The 21,067-nt window shown below is 36.9% G+C and overlaps 1 protein-coding gene across 8 annotated transcripts in view; it reads left to right on the forward strand.

Annotated features, from left to right (window-relative positions):
- PCCA (propionyl-CoA carboxylase subunit alpha) overlaps positions 1–21,067 on the forward strand; it is a 404,001-nt gene that overhangs the window by 128,244 nt on the left and 254,690 nt on the right. For all 8 annotated transcript variants that reach the window (XM_027065165.2, XM_027065168.2, XM_053217534.1 and 5 more), the window contains one exon: positions 4,678–4,714. In XM_027065165.2, coding sequence (XP_026920966.1) covers positions 4,678–4,714 — 37 coding nt within the window. The remainder of the gene's footprint in view (positions 1–4,677; positions 4,715–21,067) is intronic.

Here is a 21,067-nt window from a genome sequence, read left to right on the forward strand (position 1 = left end):
CTGGACTATAGCTTCCCAACTAAAGTCCTCACATCCCTCTTGCCTCTCTCTAAACTATTCATGTGTTCATAGTCTTTTTATTCAACAGCTGTTTATCGAATGACTACTATGTGTCAGGCAGTTGTAGGCATTTAAAATATATTACTGCACCGGTTAGTGATTTCTGCTTTCCTGGAGGTTGTACTTTAATGGGGTAGGGAAATGAAGAGGGTAGATAATACTCAAAATAATGAGCAAATTATAAGCTCAGATTCTTCAGAATGCAGCCATAGTGGGGACTTGGTTTTCTTGCTCTTAGGCTGAAGTTCAGTGTCTTTATTGTGGCCTGTGGCAGCCCTGCTTCCTTGTACAGTTGGCTTACTCTTCAGGCCCCAGCCCCGCTGACTCTGTTCCACCCTTTCTTTCATTTGCAGGTCTCTCTTCATAGTTGCAGTATCTGAGAAGTTTCCAGGAACTCTGTTTTTAAATTAGAGATTCCCTGTTGTCACACGCCCTCTTCACTTCTGCGTAACATGCATCTCAATAATGATTTCTTAGCCACTGTGTGTCATGTAAGGGTCTGTCTTTTCCACTAGACTATAAATTACATGAAGGCTGGCATGGTGCCTTTCTTGTTCCCTCCTGTCGTCAGGGCCTGGTATGGGGCGTATAGTGTAAGAGTTGGATTGGTGGAAGGGGGCAGAAGAGTAGTGGGTTTCTGGATGAGCTGAGGAGGAGGTGTAAAGGCCAGGCAGCTGGAGGAATGCCTGTGTGGGCTTGGGGGTGGGAAGGAAAGCAGAGGTAGGGAGGGACTGGGGACAAGACTGGTGGCGCCAGCAGGCGGGATCAAGTACTGACACAAAGTAAAGGAATTAAAATTTGGTTCTAAGGCAGTGGGGAGTCATGAAAAGTTTAAGCACATTTTGGGAATACTAGTTTGTTGTGATAACATTTAATGTCCTGGAAATCATTAGGTAGATTGAATAACACCTTCAAGTGTGGCTAGTTTAATTTTTAAATTGTGAAAGGTATGAAGTATGAAATTTTGATCTTACTGGTAATAAAGTTAAACATCTACCTAAGGGTCTGTAGCCATAAGTCAAAGTTGCCTCTTCTCCAACTCTTAATCCTATTTTTGAGCAGTAACTCAAGCTGAGGTGGTTGAATATGTCCATACATGATCTTTGATGAGCATTCCAAGGTATTTTTCTATCTTAATGTGGATAAGGTCATATATATATTATCCTACAACTTGCTTTCCCCCATGGCACACACTATATTTGGCATATTCTTGAAGTGGAAGAGTTACCTTCCTAAACCCTAGTCCTCATTCCCTGGCATACAGCCAAGGCATTTGGAACTGTGTCCTGAGTCTCAAAAGGTCCTGCTGGAGAGGCCATGCCTTCCACCGGATTTTATACTGTCCTTTTCTGCCACTTGCTTTTTGTCTTCAGTTTTCACCTCACAGACCTGGTTTCTAGAACATAGGAAATGGCTTCCAAATTTGGGGTTTTGTTCACGTTGTTCCTTCTGTCTACACTTCTTTTTCCCTAATCTTCCCATGACAGCGACTGTTTTCTTCAGGCTTTAGTTTATATTTCACTTCAGAAGGATTCTTTTTTTTTTCTTTTTAATTTATTAAGTAATCTCTGCCTCTGAGTTGGGGCTCGAACTCGCAACCCCGAGATCAAGAGTCACACGTTCTACTGACTGAGCCAGCCAGTCACCCCCAGAAGACCCTTTCTGGGCAGTCTGTCTAAAACATGTTCTCCCTCCCTATCTCCCTCAGTACTGTTTGTTTCCATGTGCCATTTATTTCAGTTCTCGGTTGGTTTGTTTGCTCTCTTTCAGTTTCCCTTATTAAACAAGTCTGTTAAGTTCTTCTGTGGGTGCAAGAACTATTTCACATAGTATTACATATGGATCAACCTCATCTTTTAAAACTTTTAAAAGACTATGGCATATTCCATTTCATGTATGTATCCTTTTTGGTACCAGTCCCTTACTGAAAACCTTTAAAATTGTTTTTCTGATTTTCTTATCAAATCACAAGCAACAAATTAAAAATAATTTTATTTATATATCTCTCTGTGTGCATGCATGTGCCTATGTGTATAGGATAGCTTCCTAAAAATGAAATTGCTGGGTTGAGAGATTTAGGTCTTCAAGCTTTATAATATATATAATATGTCCTGAATAAAATATCTTGGGATAAATGAATGACAAGTGAAAAATTTATTTTTAAGGCAGTTTGATTTTACTTGGAAGTGCATTTAGTAAAATTTGCTTGTCATAGTAGGAAAAAAAATTTGTTTTTAAGAGTTGTCAGATAAAAATACAGGTTGCCCAGTTAAACCTGAATCTTAGATAATGATTTTTTTTAAATGTTGGTTTATTGTTGAGAGAGACAGAGAAACAGCATGAGCAGGGGAGGGGCTGAGAGAGAGAAGGGGACGGAGAATCCCAAGCAGGCTCTGTGCCCTCAGCACAGAGCTGGATGTGGGGCTTGAACTCACAAGTTGTGAGATCATGACCTGTGCTGAAACCAAGAGTCAGGCACTTAACCAACTGAGCCACTCAGGTGCCCTGATAATGATTTTTTTTTTAAGGTCCCAAATATTGCATAACACATCATGGTAAGAAAATGTAACATACTGATTAAGTTAAAAGACAGGATTGTTTTGTGGTTATTTATAGAAATGTTGGATTTGTGACAGTCAAAATTTTTATAAGTTGTGCTTTGTGTAAATAGATATCTCTTTATATACACACATCTACAATGTGTACATAATAAATATCACTAATGAATTCTGTGCATTATCTTTTAACGTTTGCCTGTTTGTCAGTTCTCTCAAGATAACAGACTTTTGAGACAGCAGTTTATCTTCTCTCAGAATATCTTTTGCAAATATACTACTACACATTTGAAAGAAAAGACATGTTAAAAGTTTCCTTCTAGGCTTCTTATAATCCAGTCTCCATCAGCCAGCACTCTTCCTGTATTTTGTTCGCGAGGCACTAATTGTCCGCATTTGGCAGCTTTAACACTTCCTGACAGAGAGGCTATTAAGGGGAAGTATTCTCCAATAACTGTCACTGGCTTGAACAAAGAACCTCCAAACTCAATGTGTGGAAGCCACTAACATTCTTAAATGACCCTTTTCATGGATTTTTATCCCTTTAAGCTAAAATTTGGAGAATGTAGGGTCAGTGAAAACAGCAAGGTGTAATAAAGCAGTAAACCTTGATTTTTTTGGGAGAGTAGAGTGGGAGGTATAGATTTATCTCTGACTTGCAAACAATTGTTATTTGGAAAATCTCATTAGCAGATGTGACTGCTTGGAGTAAAAAAAAAAAAAAAAGAGAGAGAGAGAGACTTAAAACTGATGTTGTTTTCAGGACTGCTTTGAACTTAACAAGCACCTATTTGTGGAGCAGACTGGCTAATGAAAGGAAATTAAATTTTTCTGACAACTTCCCCTGCCAACCTCCTTATTCAGGGGATGTTATTAGGTACTGAAGACTTTTAAGGAAGATTTTTTTTTTTTATTGGACATAAATGAACCAGTTATAAACATCCCCCGCCCCTCCTTTTGGGGGAGAATTCTGACATGGTTACTCTACACCTTTAGATTACTAGCTTAAAAGCTTAAAAAATACCAGTCTTCAATTTAATATTTTAAAGTTATTTTTGAAAAATTCAGGCATTCTCACTACCTCATGGTTTCAAAACATTACTGTTATTCCTTGTGATTAGTTTACATCACTGTGATTAGTTTACATCACTGAATTGTAAAGAAAAGTCATATTTACTAGGGAGGCTTGGATGTAACACCTTCTTTTCAGCTGTCTTTTTATTTTTCCATGGGGAGATGTATCAGGAGTGTCCTGTGCTGGGCGTGTTAGGTGAAAGTTGATCAATGAAATGGTTTAGATTCAAGGGAAATTTTTTTCCTTTCAGTTGCATTGGTTGGTATTTGGCAATAATTCTTACATGCATCAACTCTTACCTTGTACTGTTTTGGGAGGCATTTGCTTTCCTTGGCTTTTTTGAAGTTTTCCCCCACAAGTTGGTTCATGGAATTTAAAGTTTTAAATTACTTGTCTTAATAAGATATAAAGATAAAATATGTACCTGACAAAATAATGAAATAAAAAAGAAAAAGTAATGGAAACTACTAAAGGAATTTTTGGGGAGACAATTGACAATTCCTGGAGATATTGGAAATTTACTTTTTTTATTTCTGGAAAATCTTGAGCCTCTCTGAAACAATAGAGAATCAACTCCCCCTGCTGACAGAATCCAGGAAAACATGACATGTAAATATCAGAGGACAGGAACAAGCTGGTTGTAGACAAGCTTTAATGATCTGATTTATGATTCAGTATTGATTGTAAACATCTAAATTCTGCTGTTAAATTCCAGCAACTGCACCAAATCATTTGGCAATTCTGGTAGTGCTTCCTGCCAGCTCATTTCAAACTGCTTTGAGTTTCTTAATATAATAATGATGAGGTAGAATTTACATTCCACTTATGGTATTAATTTTACATTTCTCTGAAAGAAAAGAGTTAGAAGGTTGTAAAATTGAACATTAAATGAATCAGAGGAGACAGTAGTGCAATATATGACTGCCCTAAAGACATTGTGCAATGGCTGATGGGATTAATGTTGGCTCTCATTTCCTGCTTTTACAGGATGCAGATGAAGCTGTCAGAATTGCAAGGGAAATTGGTAAGTTCTTAAATTAACTTTGCTAGAGTTTCTGTGGCTTTCAGCAGATACGGTTGAGTAAACATGTAATAAGTAACCCCATAGAGCAAATAATATTTTAATACATTTAGGATTCTGATTACTTGTCCCTTTGGAAGAATTTATCTGCCGAATTAGCATATTATTAAAGTGAACTTTAAAGAGTAATTTGACTTTTTAATTACAGCTCTTTTGTAAGTTGAAATCACTGGCTAATTAAAAGAAGGAATTGTCTTAACTCTTGAGATTGGATATAATGTAAATTTTATGTATTTAGCTGAATACAACCTATTAAAGTTAAAGACATAAATGATTAAAATGAAGATTTCACATTTGACAAGGCTCTTCAAGTTTTTACCTTGTCCTAAGATGTTTTAATAATCTTGCTAGAAACAGAATTTGAGAAATCAGAACTGGATATTCTAAATTGGAGTAAACGGTAAACTGAAGGACATTTTCATGACTGTGTTACTTGATTGTTTTAGGTACAATTATACTTAGGGCAGGGCTTATCAACTTCTTATTTAAAAAAATATTCCTTTATTGCTCATGACAACTGTTATATTTTCAGTATCTGCCAATTAAAAAAATAGGTGAGGACAAATTGTTATCATGGATTAGTGGTGGTATCCAGTTACTTTACAGTTGTGTTAATCAAATTAGTATTTGTATACATTTGACAGAACTTTGTAGGTTTGTGAGAGAAATCTGACAATGCTCAGCAGTCAGGAAATCTCACCTTCTTAGCATTCCTACACGGATGGGGCCAAACTTTTCAGCATCCCGCATTAACATTTCTTTGGTCCTGTTTTGTCATTAAGATCCACTGTTTGGAATTGTTTTATCCACTGAGAGAACATTTGATTTGGCAACATTTACAGAGTTGTGATACATGGTATATACATCTTATTTCTGAAAGTAATCGATTGCGTTAGTAAATACATTCTTTACAATTGGCTCAGGCTAGCTGAACAGTTCTTTAGTGATCTGGAAAGTTGTTGGCTTGTTGTGTCCCTGTTTCTGGTTGGGTCTGGCTAAATTATTTTGGTTTGGCTCATGGTTAAGTGTGTTTCGTTGTTTATTTGTTTTGCAAACATAGCTGCTACTGATACAGATTTGGATTTAAGACCCAGTCTTAGAAAATCTTATTTTATCTGACTATAACATCTCTTCCTTAATCATTTCTTCTGACACATCAACATTTTCAAAAAAACATTTCAGTACTTCACAGGAAGATTTGCTGGATTGCTGAATAAGTTGGACTGCATGGAACTGATTCGTGGTTTATTTCTTTGAGAAAATCAAAAGCGTCTCTCTGAAGTTTGAAATCACTGTCATTCCTCACAGCCTAAGAGGCAGGTAGCATATACCTGCTGGATTTTGAGGAGACTTTCTTCTAAAGTAATTTCACTTCATTCTACTGTATACGTGTAGATTTAAGAAGTCATCTTTCTAGTTTAGGTGGTATTGTTATTAACTACAGAATAAGATAGACTAGTACTGTTAATAGTATCTACATAAAAAGGACAGAATATTTGGATAAATTTAGAGAAATGAAAGGGATTGGAAGAAAATCTTGAATTATATTGGCATGCTTTATTTCAAATTATGAATCTTCACCTCTTAAGCATTTCCTTTGTGTAAATGGCAGGCTGCAAATGGCTTTGCTTGCTTTTTCATGTCTTGTCCTTTATGTTTTCTTTCTTTTTTTCCCCCAAATAATCTGTGACCTTTAAAATAATCAGTTAATCATAGTGGGACTCTGAACAGTTCTCATCACCTGGCTTTCCTCAGTATTTTAATGCTGTGCTTTGCTCCCCTTTGAGCTAAGGAGTTACCGAATTCCATCGCAGGCTCTTTTCTTTATATTTAGGCGCAACCTTTATGACTCCTTCCTCTTTCCTATCTTCTCATTCTTCTCCAGTTATACCTTCTCATTTGTGAAATAAATGATCGTAATCATGGCTGTGAAGTCTAACAGTGCTAGTGTTTTGCTTATGCTGAAAGAAAGGGAAGCCATAAAATTTGAGGTGAAATAAAACATAATAAAGAACCAGGGTCATCAGCCTATTATAAAGCTCTTGGAATTTCCCTGAAAACCCCCCTGAATCACCACAGAAACCTCCCATAAAACTGTTTCCCTAAAGTGCCAGCTTCTAAAATAAATGAAATAAAATTAAATATTATTCCACTCTCAGTATTTTGTATTTTTTGGTGATTCATCAGTTTTGTTTTCTACTCATTTTATTGAGATCTATCACACTTTAACTACATTATGATTTTGATGGGCTTTGGTGAATTCATTTAAGAGTTGAATTAAACATTGATTCCACAGGAAAATATGCTCCTAGTTCTAAACAACTGAATTATAATCAAACCTTTGAAACTGTCTATTTATGGGTAGCAGATTGACGATGTCATATATACCTATTGACATATTTTTCTGCTTTCCTTCTTTCTGTGTTACCTGGAGAAAATTAAATTGGGCTTTTCTGTGATTCCCTCCTCTCTTGAGTCTTCTCTCCTGGAAACAGGAATCTGTGAGGCCAAAGGAGGAAGCTAACTGCCTTGAGCATTGATGAATTAGGTGTCTTTTACATAATAGTAGCTCTTGTTTATGGAGCATTTTTTCCATGTTGCAGGCACTTTGTGAATGTTATTTCTAATGCTAATTCCTGGGTTAATTATTTTCATTTACATTTAAGAAACTGAGGATTAGAAATGGTAAGTAATTTGCTCAAGGTCACAGAGCTACTGAGTGGTGGGCCTGCTTTTAAATATAGGTTCATTTAGCTCCAAAGACTATCGATTTTTCATTATACTTTTCCTAAACTAATGGGATTAGAGGATGAGAGCTAACATTTCAGTCACCACTTGGTGTAAAATACTGTGAGTCACTTAAGCATGTTATATGTGGCATTAAAGAAACAGCTTCGTATCGTCGACAGGGTGAGAGACCATTAGGGCTTAATATGTTACCTCTGTGTACTTGATTTTTGGTCTGCCTTGTCTCCTTCATTCTCACTCCTGATTTTTTCCTTTGACCTCTCTAAGTTTACAGATACAGGGCTATTGATCCCTGGTTTATCTTTAACCCCAGAGATAGACAACAGTAATCAGTAAGACTGATTTGCATTAAAGTTTGATCTTTTTTTACTGGATCAAAGGTCCTTAATACAATCAAGCTGAATTGATTGGTGAAAGGAAAAGAAATTGTAAATCTGAAACCTGTCATTTAACCTGCCCTTTAACTTCCAGATTGTTCTGATTCTTTTCTTTGGCACGTCTTTCTCAACAATTGCAGATCATGTCCGATTTAAATAAATGTTTTCTGATCCCCAGATTCACCATCCTCTAAGCCTGCTTCATCCACAGTTTCTGCATCTCAGTAAATGTCACTCCCATTTACTCAGTGGCTAAAGCTAAAACCCAAGATCTATCCTGGTGCCATTGCCCTGTCATCCTAATGTCAATATATCAATAGATACTGTCAGTCCTTCATTCAGAATACCTCCTGTGTTCACTACTCACTATCTGTACGACTAGTACCCTCTCCCAAACTACCATTGTCCTCTCAGGGACTGTGACAATAGTTTCTCTGCTTCTTTTCTTAAACACTTCAAAGCCATTCTTCACATAACAGTTAGTGTGATATTTGAAAACTCTAAATAATAAGGACACACCCCCATCTCATCCCACTCCGTATCTGCTTGAAGCCCTCTAATGGCATTTCCTTGCACTTACATAAAATCAAAATTCCTTAGCCTGATTACAAACCCCAAATGATTTGGCACCTGCTTTCTCTCCAATCACATTTTATACTACTCCCCGCCTTGCCTGCTATACTTTAGTTACACCGGCTTTCTTGAACACCTCAAACTTCAGCCAACATCTGTTGTTGCCTGAGTTGTTAATTTTAGCCATTCTGACAGGTGTGTGGAGTTCTCACCAATAAAGTTGAACAATGTGCCTTCCAGTTAAAAAAAAAAATCCTTGATTTGTAGAAAGTTTGCTGATTTCCATGATGTCACTACTTCTACCATAGCCAATTTCAAGTTACCAATGAGACGTTATTACTTATTTTGAGAGGAAGAGAGAGAACGTGCATGTGTGGAAAAGGGGCAGAGGGAGGAGGAAAAATCCTAAGCAGACTCCGTATTGTCAGCATGGAGCCCGACATGTGCCTTGACGTCATGAACCGTGAGATCGTGACCTGAGCCAAAATCAGGAGTTGGACACTTAATGGACTGAGCCACTCAGGCGCCCTACCAGTGAGACAGTATTGAAAACGTGGATCTTGGAGAAGTGCAGTAGCATGCCATTTTGTAGTATTTCCACCATGCCAACACAGCATCGAGAACATAGATATAGCCAGGTGTAGGAGAATAATTAGAAAGTGGTGCATTTTGAGTATTACCAAGTTTCCTGAAAATTTAGCAGTTGGCTCTTCTGAGCTAATAAAAGCCAATTCCAACACACGGCTGGTTCTAGCCAATTGCTACAGACAGAATGTTTGTGTCCTCTCAAAATTCATGTGTGGAAATCTCATCCTCAACGTGATGGTATTTAGAAGTGGGGTCTTTGGGAGGTGATCAGGTCATCAGGACAGAGCCATGTGCCCTGATGAATGGGATTAGCATCCTTATAAAAGAGACCCCAGAAAAAGATATTTGCAAATGACGTACCTGGATACAGGGTTAGTATCCCAAATCTATAAAGAACTTAACCAAACTCAACACCAGAAAAACAAATAATCCAGTGAAGAAATGGGCAGAAGACATGAATAGACACTTTTCCAAAGAAGACATCCGGATGGCCAACAGACACATGAAAAGATGCTCAACATCACTCATCATCAGGGAAGTACAAATCAGAGCCACACTGAGATATCACCTCACATGGGTCAGAGTGGCTAAAATGAACAAATCAGGAAACTACAGCTGCTGGCGAGGATGTGGAGAAACGGGAACCTTCCTGCACTGTTGGTGGGAATACAACTGGTGCAGCCACTCTGGAAAACAGTGTGGAGGTTTCACAAAAAATAGTACTACACTACGACCTAGCAATAGCACTACTAGGAGTTTACCCAGGGATTACCCGAGAACTGATGCATAGGGGCACTTGTACCCCAGTGTTTAGAGCAGCACTTTCTTTCAACAATAGCCAAATTACGGAAAGAGCCTAAATGTCCATCAACTGATGAGTGGATAAAGAAGATGTGGTTTATATACACAATGGAATACTACTTGGCAGTGAGAAAGAAAAATCCTGCCATTTGCAGCAACGTGGATGGAACTGGAAGGTATTATGCTGAGAAAAATAAGTCATTCAGAGAAGGGCAGAATCTCATGTTTTCACTCATATGTGGATCTTGAGAAACTTAACAGAAGACCATGGGGGAAGGGAAAGGGAAAAAATAGTTACAGAGAGGGAGGGAGGGCAAACCACAAGAGACTCTTAAATACAGAGAGCAAACTGAGGGTGGATGGGGGAGTGGGGGAGAGGCAAAAGTGGGTTATGGGCATTGAGGAGGGCACTTGTTGGGATGAGCACTGGGTGTTGTATGGAAGCCGATTTGACAATAGATTATATTTTTAAAAATTCCATGAAAAAAAAAAATAGACCCCAGAGAGCTCCCTTGCCTTTCTCACCATGTGAGGACTCTTGGCTGTTTATGAAACAAGAAGTAGGTTCTTACCAGACGCTGAATCTGCTAGCAACTTAATCTTCTATTTCTCAGCCTCCAAAACTATGAGAAATAAATGTTTGTTGTTTAAGTCAAAACAACAACGACAACAACAAAAAGAATATCTACAGAGGATCAGTAAGGAAATACAGATCTTGAACAACACTATAAACCAATTAGGCCTTATATATATGGAATACTTTGCACAACATTAGAAAAATACACATTTTCCTCAAATATTTATTAAAAGGCCCGAAGGACTGAATGATTGGGTTATAAAGCATTTTTAAGGAAAGGATAACATAATATCAAACCAAACAGTATCTCATAAAGTGTGTTCTTTGTCCTGCAATGTTCTCAGGACTTATTTCAATATGGAAATATCTCCTTGCTGCTTTTATTGAAGTATATTGATGGATTGCTTTTCTCTTAAAATAGCATGGGATTCCCTGCATTAAACAGATTCTATTTATCTTTGCAAATGGTTGTTTTATGTTCATTTAGTTACTGTTTTGTAATAAAGTTGACCATGTGAGTTAGTTTTCCTTGCATTTCTAGTACTTAAGACAATGCTTATCACATAGTATATATTCAGCAAGTGGTTATTCAGTGAATGAATACAAATAGAAATGTGTATATCAGTATACAAATGAATTAAGTAGTCATACATTAAATTTTTTTTCACAATATTTATAGACCATAATTTGACAGAGATTTTCTCACTTCCTCCCCCCTTTCCTAATCTTGAATTTTGTAATGGAGATACCTGGGAAGAACTGGAACATTAAGTAAACCATGATAAAGTCTCAGCAAGTAGATAATTAAAAAGTAATCTAAGATTATTCAAGTAAATTTAGTATTTAGTATTTACTATTCATCAATTCTCGAAGGTTGTCCTTGGATTCATTAGGCTGGGATAATGGCAGTTTTAGGAATCTAAGATTCAGATGTATGAGATTATGTGACTGATCCTTATTGCCTTCTCACTTCTCTCTGATGGTGACATCTTATGTTCTTAGCAAGATAGGCTCTCCCGTGTGTGCGTGCGTGCGTGTGTGTGTGGTTTTTCTTTAAGATTTTTATTCTAAGTAATTTCTACACCCAATGTGGGGCTTGAACTTACAACCCCTAGATGAAGAGCTGCATGTTCTACCGACAGAGCCAGCCAGGTGCCCCCTTCCATTGGTTTCTTTTTGATATTAGTCTTCAGACTGCCATGGCCTCCGGCTCTGGTTAGTGGGGAGGAGCTGTGGTCTTGCTTTCTTCTCTGTTCTGGCTCTTTTCCCCTGTCTGTACCTCCCATCTTCCTTTTGACATATCATTACATAAAAAGTTGCTTGTGGTTTTTTTTTTTTTTTTAACATAAGAACAAATTGTGTTAAGAGGGATAAAAATACTTGGCTAAGCCCCCAAATCTTTTATTTCCTCTATTTCATGCTGTTTATTTCACACATGGTATACGGCTGTGTGGTTGAAGATATATTGAAGAAACCTTTGAAGAACTATTACAGTTTGTATACCTTCTTCTCAATCTCACATTCTGTTAATTTATTTTCCAAATAGGTCCACAGTAGAAGATATGATTAATATGCTAAGGAGATTTAATAAGAAATGCCTAAGGAAAAAGTTAGGTTGAAGAGAATGGTGTTCTTTGTGAAATCCATTAAAAAGTGAGGATTTTTTACCTTGCTCTTTTCCCATCATTGAAGTAATGTGGTCATTCGAGGTCAGAATGATAATCCCTGGGAGATGGGGGAATGAGAGTCCTATGTCCCCTTTCTTCATTTCCCACCGTCACTTAGGGTACTTCTATTGTCTTTTATTACTCCAACATACACGTTTTGGTTTTAGCGTGATTTCACAAGTTCTCACTGTGTATTTTTTCCATATTCTTTCCCATTGCCTCTCTTTTGCTTTTCTCAGTTCTTCCTCATCTTTTGTTTTTCTTGCATACCTTTTCTTTTTTCTGTTCTTCTGTTACACAAGAGGCTGTGTATAATGTTCCAACAGTAATGTGAAAACATTGAGCCTTTGGTTTTTGTTTGGAAACTTGCTGTGTGTGAACCCCTTTTGCTCTGATCTATCAATACATTAAATGTGCTCTATTTTTGTTCCTAGAGCAGAGCTAGGGATCTAATTTTTTATTTGCCTGAGTAGAGGGAAATCGGTAGACAAGATCAGTTTTTCTAAAAAGGATAATTGCTTTTCCTTGCCAAATCAAAACAAGTCATGTTATGTTTTGGTTTACTTTAGCTTATAACATGTCTTGATTGTATTTTTATGTGTGCAGTATTGGTTCATTCTTATTTAAACTAAATATATTTCTGTAGTTATTTGTGTTGTGTGTGTATGGCCAACGTAGGAAGGGCAAACCATCCTGTGCTCTTTTCACACTTTTAAAAAATTTTCCATTGGGAAAAATAAAGTGATAATAAGGATCACTTACAGTATCTTTTTAGAGAATATATATATTATATATCTGCAGTGGTAGTGGAGATATGATTCATTCATAATTGGACTGCAATACATAACAGGTTTACATTCCAGTTACTGGATGATGATAAATCCCAGATAGTATTCGATGCAAATATGTATCACCTCAGTCTAAATGTGTTAACCCAAAGCGTATGGCAAAACTACGTTGATAATGCTAAAACTATTACTGATTTGGAAAGAAAAGACAGCAATAAGATCAGTAGAAAATGTTATGACCAAGTATACACAACATGAGTAATGCATTGATAATGGAATTCATTACCTCAAATTGCTTGAACTTAAACTACCTCTGTTTGTGTATACAATAGGAGCTTTTCAATGTAGCCAAGTGTTGTGTGACAGCCACATTTCCCAGCAGATTCTGAATTGTACTTTCTTGGAAAGCTCTAGTAATATGCTGGTTTTTATTCAAGTCCATATAGTTGTCATTAGTTCATAAGCCCTCTAGTATTCCACATACTTATTGTCTTCTCTTGTGATCTTAAGCAACAAAGACTATTTCTTTGTCCTGTGTGTTTGCTTCCCAGCAGTCATGTTGTGGGAGCCAGCCTTGTTCTGTGCCAGCCTTGTTCAGGGAATAAGAGGGCTCATGGAAGTTCTGCCATGTGCAGTGTCATGTATCATAGAGGCAGGAAGTGGAGAGGTTTCAGTTTCGATATCAGCAATGAGGCTTTTCCCATGATTCACTGTTCACTATTCTATTTCATTTTGTGGTTTTGCTCTTTGTGCATGATAGTCATTATCTCCCAAATCTTGAATTTATCAGCTTCTTTCCATTTCTCGGCTCCTTTTTCTGTTTAAGCTCCTGTCACCTCTTGCTCTGATCACTGTAGTAGCCTTTCAAATGTATTCCTTTGTAATAGGTGGAATTCCTTTGGAAACAGATTCTGGAAGTTTATTGCAGAAATACACTTGGGACCAGTATATGTGAAGGAGTGAAAGACACCAGACTGAAAGAGGAGTTGAGTTGAGATGCAGACTCAACAAATGACTTAGCTGACCCTACAGAGAGTTCTGAATATTGAGTTGGTTTTTTATAACTGTTTCAATGACATTGGGGCAATGACATTGAACCTTTGTACACCGGTGTCAGCTCACCATTGGGTGTGGGCTGTCCCTAAGATTGGGCAGAAAGCTGAGGACAAGTCAGCTGTTGGTTGCCAATAATATTTCCAGTAGCTGGCAGAATGGCCTAAAGTGGTGGTGTGAATTGAAAACCCTATTTCACAGTTTTGATATGTATTTTTTGTAACTGTTCATATCTGGGTATTTTCAGATTTCTGTCTTTCTGGCTCTCTGTTTCTCTCTCTTCTCTCTCCTTTTGTCTTTTTTTCCCCTTTCTTGTCTTTTTCTTTTCTTTTTTTCTTTTTTCTTTTCTATTTCTATACCCAACATGGGGCTCAAACCCACAACCCTGAGATCAGGAATTGAACACTCTATTGAGTGAGCCAGCCAGGCGCCCCAGATTTCTATTATGGTTTTTGACTGTGTTTTTTAAGAATGCATTTTAAAATAACTGAAAATTTTCTACTTTTTGTATTATTGATTTCTTTTTTTTTTTTTAATGTTTACTTATTTTTGAGAGAGAGTGAGTGAGTGAACATGAACAGGGGAGAGGCAGAGAGAAAGGGAGAGAGAGAAAATCCTAAGGAGCCTCATGCAGAGGTAGATCCTGTGAACTGTGAGATTATGACCTGAGCCGAAATCAAGGAGTCGAACAGTTAACTGACTGAGCCACCCAGGCACTGCTTATTTTATTGATTTCTAACTTAATTGCTTTCTGTTAAATGAATATGATCTTTTTTATTTAGAATCTTATTTGATAAGAATTACCTTATGGCCAAGGCATGTCACTTTACATCTTACATCCGTGCCTGAAAATAATGTATATTCTCAAATTATGCTGTATTTTATAGATAACCAGTAGGTCAGCACTACCTGTTAGGATGTTCAAATATTCTAGTGATGTTTTGATTATATGATCAATTTGTAAAAGAGTGGATTTTTCAGTTTTTCCTTGCTTGTTAAGGTTTTGCCTCTGTATATTCTTAAGATAAGTTAATAAGTAATATAACAGCATAACATGTATCTTCTTGGCTAATTTTACTTCTTAGCAAAGTGTAGTGACTTTTTGGCTTTTAAATCTGGTTTTATGTGATGATAATATGTCTAAGCCACCTTATTTTGGTCTTTTCTTTGTATGTTCCTCCAACTTTTCAATCAACCAGTGAATCATTGTTTTAGGTGTATCTCTTGAAAGTATATAGACTGATGTTTGTTTTGTTTCTATTCAGATTAGCAGTGCCCTTTTTTTTAATGTTTGTTTATTTTTGAGAGAGAGAGAGAGAGAGAGAGCACGCACACTTGTGCACAAGTTGGGGAGGGGCAGAGAGAGAGGGAGAGAGAGAATCCCAAGTAGGCCCTGTGCTTTTAGCATGGAGCCCAATGCAGGGCTCAGTCTCATGAACTGTAAGATGATGAACTAAGCTGAAATCAAGAGTTGAATGCCCAACCCACTGAACCACCAGGTGCCCCTATTTTGTGTTCTTTCTTGAAAGATGTTTTGCCACATGTGCATATCTAGATTGATAGAGGTTTTCTGTCAGCATAGTGCTGAAATGGTTGTGCTGTGTTCTATAGCTGTTGAAGAGATAGCTCTAATTTTTGTTACTTGATGGTGGTCTGTTCTTTTTGTCTGCTTCCTAAAATCGTTTTTATTGATGTATATTTTATAAAGAATAAAGCCTAGCTATTTTAAGTGTACACCGTAGTGAACTTTAATAAATGCAGCCAAAATTAAGATCTAGAACATTGTTATCCTTTTTGAAAATATCCCTTCCTCCATTTTACATTTCCACAAAAGTGTTTGAGAGTTCCAGTTATTCCAGAAAAACTCTTAACATTGCCTGTCTTTTTAACTTTAGTTATTCTGATGGATGTGTAAGTTTTATTTCAGTGTGATTATAATGATATTTCCTTAATACCTAATACATAATATGAGTATATTTTCACATGCCTAATGCTTTCACATTCATTAATCTTCTTTTGTGAACTGTCTTTTCAAATGTTTGTCCCCCTTTAAATGATTAATAGACTTAGTTATTTTTTAAGCACCATTTTAGATTTGCAGAATAATTGAACACATCGTTAAGTACATGCGGTTCTATATACATCCCCACCCCCAGCACACTGCAGTTTCCCCAATTGTTAACACTTGGTGTTAGTGTGGTGCATTTGTTACAATTAACAAACCAACCTTGATACATTATTAACTACAGTCCACAGATTACAGTAAGGTTCCCTGTTTGCATTGTGTAGTTCTATGTGTTTTGACAAATGCATAGTGACTCGATTCTACCATTATAGTTTCATACAAAATAGTTTCCCTTGTGCTTCATGTTTTCAATCCTCCTCTGCCTACCCCTGCAACCCTTGGGACACACTGCTTACTACTATGCTTTTGCCTTTTCCAGAGTGTCATATAGTTGGAATCATACAGTATGTAGCCTTTTCAGATGGGCTTTTTTTTTCACTTAGCTGTATGTATGTAAAAGTTCCTCCATGTCTTTTTGTGGCTTGATAGCTCATTTCTTCTAATTATTGAATAATATTCTATTGTATGGATATACAACAGATTGTTTATCCATTGACATTTTGAAAGAGATCTTGGTTGTTTCCAGTTTTTGGCAATTGTGGGCAAAGTTTTTGTATGCAGGTTTTTGTGTGGATATGAATTTTCAACTTAGTTGGGTATATACTCAGGACTCTGACTACTGGGTTGTAGGGTAAGATTATTTTACATGCCCACCAGCAGTGAATATGCATTCCTGTTGCTCTCTTGTTGCTTTACATCCTTGATAGCTTTTGATACTGTGCATGTTTTTGTTATTAGCCATTCTAATAGGAATATAGTAGTATCTTGTTTTAATTTGCATTTCCCTGAATGCAAAGATGTGAGCATCTTTTTCTATGTTTGCTATCTTTGCATTCTTCTTTATAGAGGTGTGTCTTCAAATCTTTTACTGATTTTTTTTTTTAAGAGAGAAAGAGAGAGTGCAAGCTGGGGAGAGGGACAGAGTGGGGGAGAGAGAGAATCTCAAGCAGGCTGCATGCTCAGCACAGAGCCCAATGTGGGGCTTGATGCCATCACCCTGGGATCGTGACCTGAGCCAAAATCAAGAGTTGGACGCTCGACTGACTGAGCCACCCACGCACCTCTTTTGCTGATTTTACATTGGGTTTTCTTACTGTTGGGTTTTAAGAACTCTATTTTAGATACAAGTTCTTTATCAGATACATGTTTTGAACATATTTATCAATGATTTTCTCTTATGGATTGTGCTTTGGATGTTGTATCTCATTGTAATTCATGTAACTCATTGTCGGGGTGCCAGGGTGGCCCAGTCGGTTAAGTGTCTGACTTTGGTTCAGGTCATGATCTTGTGGTTTGTGAGTTTGAGCCCCGTGTTGGGCTCTGTGCTGACAGCTCAGAGCCTGGGGCCTGCTTTGGATTCTGTGTCTCCCTCTCTCAGTGCCCCTCCCTGCTCATGCTCTGTCTCTCAAAAATGAATAAACATTGAAAAAAATTTTTTTTATTTTAAAAACTCATTGTCAAACCCAGGGTCATCTAGGACATCTAGATCATTCATCTTCTAGAACTTTGGTTGTTTTTATATTCAGGTCTAAGATCCACTTTGAGTTACCTTTTAAGGATTGTGTCTAGATTAGTTTTTTGTGTGTGTATGGATGTCCAGTTCTAGCACTATTTGTTGAAGCGACTTTCCTTTGTTGAATTGCTATTGCTTTTGCTTCTTTGCCAGAGATCAGTTGACTCTGTTCATGTGTGTCTATTTTTGGTCTCTTTATTCTATTCCATTGATTAATTTGTTTGTTCTTTTACCAATACCATGCTGACTATAGCTTTATAATAAGTCTTGAAATTGGGTGGTGCCAATCTTTGTTTTTTAAATAACTTAAAAAAATTATTTTCAAGAGTACAAGCAGGGGACGGGGAGGGGGGAGGGAGGGAGGGAGGGAGGGAGAGAGAGAGAGAGAGAGAGAGAGAATGAATCTCAAGTAGGCTCCACAGTCTGTGCAGAGCCTGATGCAGAGTTTAACCCCATGACGCTGGGATCATGAAATGGGCTGAAATCAAGAGTTGGATGCTCAACCAACTGGGCCACCTGGTCGGTCCTATATCAATATTTTGAAATTGTTATTTTCCTTTACTATTAGTGATTCTGGGCCTTTTGTTTTCTGTATAAATATTAAAATCAGTTTGTTGATATCCACAAAATAACTTGCTGGGATTTTGATTGGGATTTATTGCATCTGTAGATCAGGTTGAGGAGAATTGGTATCTTAACAATATTGTCTTCCTATTCATACACATGAATATTTCTCCATTTATTTAAATCTTCCTTAATTTTATTTGAACTTTGTAGCTTTCCTCATATAGGTACCATACATTTTTTGTTAGATTTATGCCTAATTTTTTTTTTTTGGGGGGGGTGCTAATGTAAATAGTACTGTGTTTTAAATTTCAAATTCCAAGTTTTCATTAGTGGTACATAGGAGTGTAATCAACTTTTTACATTGACCTTGTATCCTGCAGCCTTGTTACAATTCATTTATTAGTTCTAGACATTTTTTGGTTGTTGTGTTGACTCTTGGAGATTTTCTTTATAGACATCCTATTACCTGCTAATGAGTTTTATTTCTTCCCAATGTGTTTACCTTTTTCTTGTCTTATTGCATAAAATAGAACTTGTATAGAATGTTGAATAGGAGTGCTAAGAGGGGACATCCTTACCTTGTTCATGAACTTAAGGGGAAAGCATCTAGGTTCTCATCACTAACTTTAAGGTTAGATGTAGGTTTTTATAGATGTTCTTTATGAAGTTTAAGAACTTCAATTTGTAGCTTGCTGAGCTCAGTGGGTGCTAGATTCTGTCAAATACTTTTTGCATCTGCTCCTATAGTCCTATCATATTTTTTCTTCTTTAGCCTGTTGATGTGATGGATTACATTAATTGATGTTTCGAGTGTTGGAATAACCTTGCTTACTAGGAATAAATCCCATGTGGTCATGGTATAATTCTTTTTTATACATTGTTGGATCTTTTCCTTTTAGTTGTTTTATTTTAATTAAAAAAATTAATGTTTATTTATTTTTGAGAGAGAGAGGGAGAGAGACAGAGTGCAAATGGGGAGGGACAGAGAGAGAGGGAGACACAGAATCTGAAGCAGGCTCCAGGCTCTGAGCTATTAGCACAGACCCTGACATGGGGCTTGAATCCACAGACTGTGAGATCATGACCTGAGCTGAAGTCAGACACTCAACTGACTGAGCCACCCAGGAGCCCCATTTTAACTTTTTGTTTTAAAGTTTAGAGAGAGAGAGAGAGAGAGAGAGAGAGAGACACACACACAGTGTGAGTGGGGGAGGGGCAGAGAGAGAGGGAGACAGAGAATCCCAAGCAGGTTCCACACTGTCAACTCGGAGCCTGACTTAGGACTTGAACTCATGAAACTGTGAGTGCATGACCTGAGCTGAAACCAAGAGTCTGACGTTCAACTAACTGAGCCACCTAGGTGCTCCCCAAATTTTAATTTTTAATAATCTTTAAAAATTTCTCCCAACATGATTCTGTTTTCTTTTTAGAAAAAAAATTAATTGGAGTGTAGTTGATGACTTTTTCTTTAAATCCTTTTCCATACTTACAATGTTTCTAATAGCTATAATTTGCAATAGCTGTTGTATGTTTTTCAGTTTGGGGCTTCTTTTCTTTTGACTGTTTTCCTCATGAGGTGATTGCATTTTCTCTCTCTCTCTCTCTTTTTCTTTTGTTTTTTGTTTTTGTTTTTAAGTACTCTCTACACCCAGCACGGGGCTCAAACTCACAACCCCAAGATCAAGACAAGAGTCCCATGCTGTATGGGGCTGGGATAGTCAGGCATCCCTCTTCACGTGTCTCTTAAGTTTTGATTGGATTGTAAACATTGTGAATGTTATATTTTGTGTTTGGATTTTATCTTAGTGTAAAAGCGGTTAAAATTTATTTTGTTTGATAGGTCAGTTAATTGATGTTCATATTAATACCTTTTAGGTGCCTTTTTTTTTTTAAGCTTCCTTAACTCAAGCATAGCTTTACCTGGTACTGTGATTCAACAAGTTTATGTTAAGCCATCTTGTACCTTCCACTCTTCCTTTCTTTGAGTTCATAATTTTAATTTCATTAAACATCTATGGTTTCTTGGTACAACATAAACTCTTAATGTTTTAGGCTGGGGAGAGAGGTGAGAAAAAAAAAATAGAGAATTCCAGTGACCACTGTATAGTCTGAGGGGACCAACTACAGTGGCAGAGAGTTGTGTTAGGAGGCTACTACAGGCATCCTATAAAGAAGTAATGGTAGTTTGTATAAGTGTTGTGATCATGGAGATAAAGAATAGTGAAGAAACTGGATTTTTTAGTACTTTGTAACTGTTGCATACTATCCAACAGTTATAGTCCTAGACATATACCTCTTGCACAGGGTTCCAAGCTACAGATACAGAAATACTCATGGGAGCATTGTATGTATAGATCTGAATGTCTATTCACACTAGAATGAATAATGTGTGTTTATACAGTGAAATATAGTACTGAAAATAAAGGATTTGCAAGTACTGAAATTGTTAATTAATACATTTTATTTAGTAAGTACATTTTGCATTCTCTTCTCCAGGCCCTCTTTTAGTCATTGGAGAAACAACAGTGAGAAGAGGCAAAAATTGTCAGCATTTTTAAAAACTCATTTTGCTATAAGCAGTGTAAAAATTATATAAAACAAGACTCATTAAAGTTTATTATTACTATTGGGTGGAATATTGTTTGAGTATAGGATATTCACAGTTTCCAAAGGTTGATCTACAGATCATCTGCTAATTATAAACTGAAAATGGCATATTTTTCATGAGGAAATTTAATGGTCACCATCTTAATCAAGCAATCAAACTTCTTCATCAGGAAATGGACAATTAGACTTTTTTTTTCTTTCTGATGTGATATAATAATTAGGGTACAATTTCAGTTATGTAGTATTAACAGATTTTTATTCTGAATCTAATAATGAGACAATCAGGTAAATTGAAATTGTAGGATATTGTAT

The sequence above is a fragment of the Acinonyx jubatus genome, chromosome A1, assembly GCF_027475565.1.
Source record: "Acinonyx jubatus isolate Ajub_Pintada_27869175 chromosome A1, VMU_Ajub_asm_v1.0, whole genome shotgun sequence".
Taxonomy (NCBI): domain Eukaryota; kingdom Metazoa; phylum Chordata; class Mammalia; order Carnivora; family Felidae; genus Acinonyx; species Acinonyx jubatus.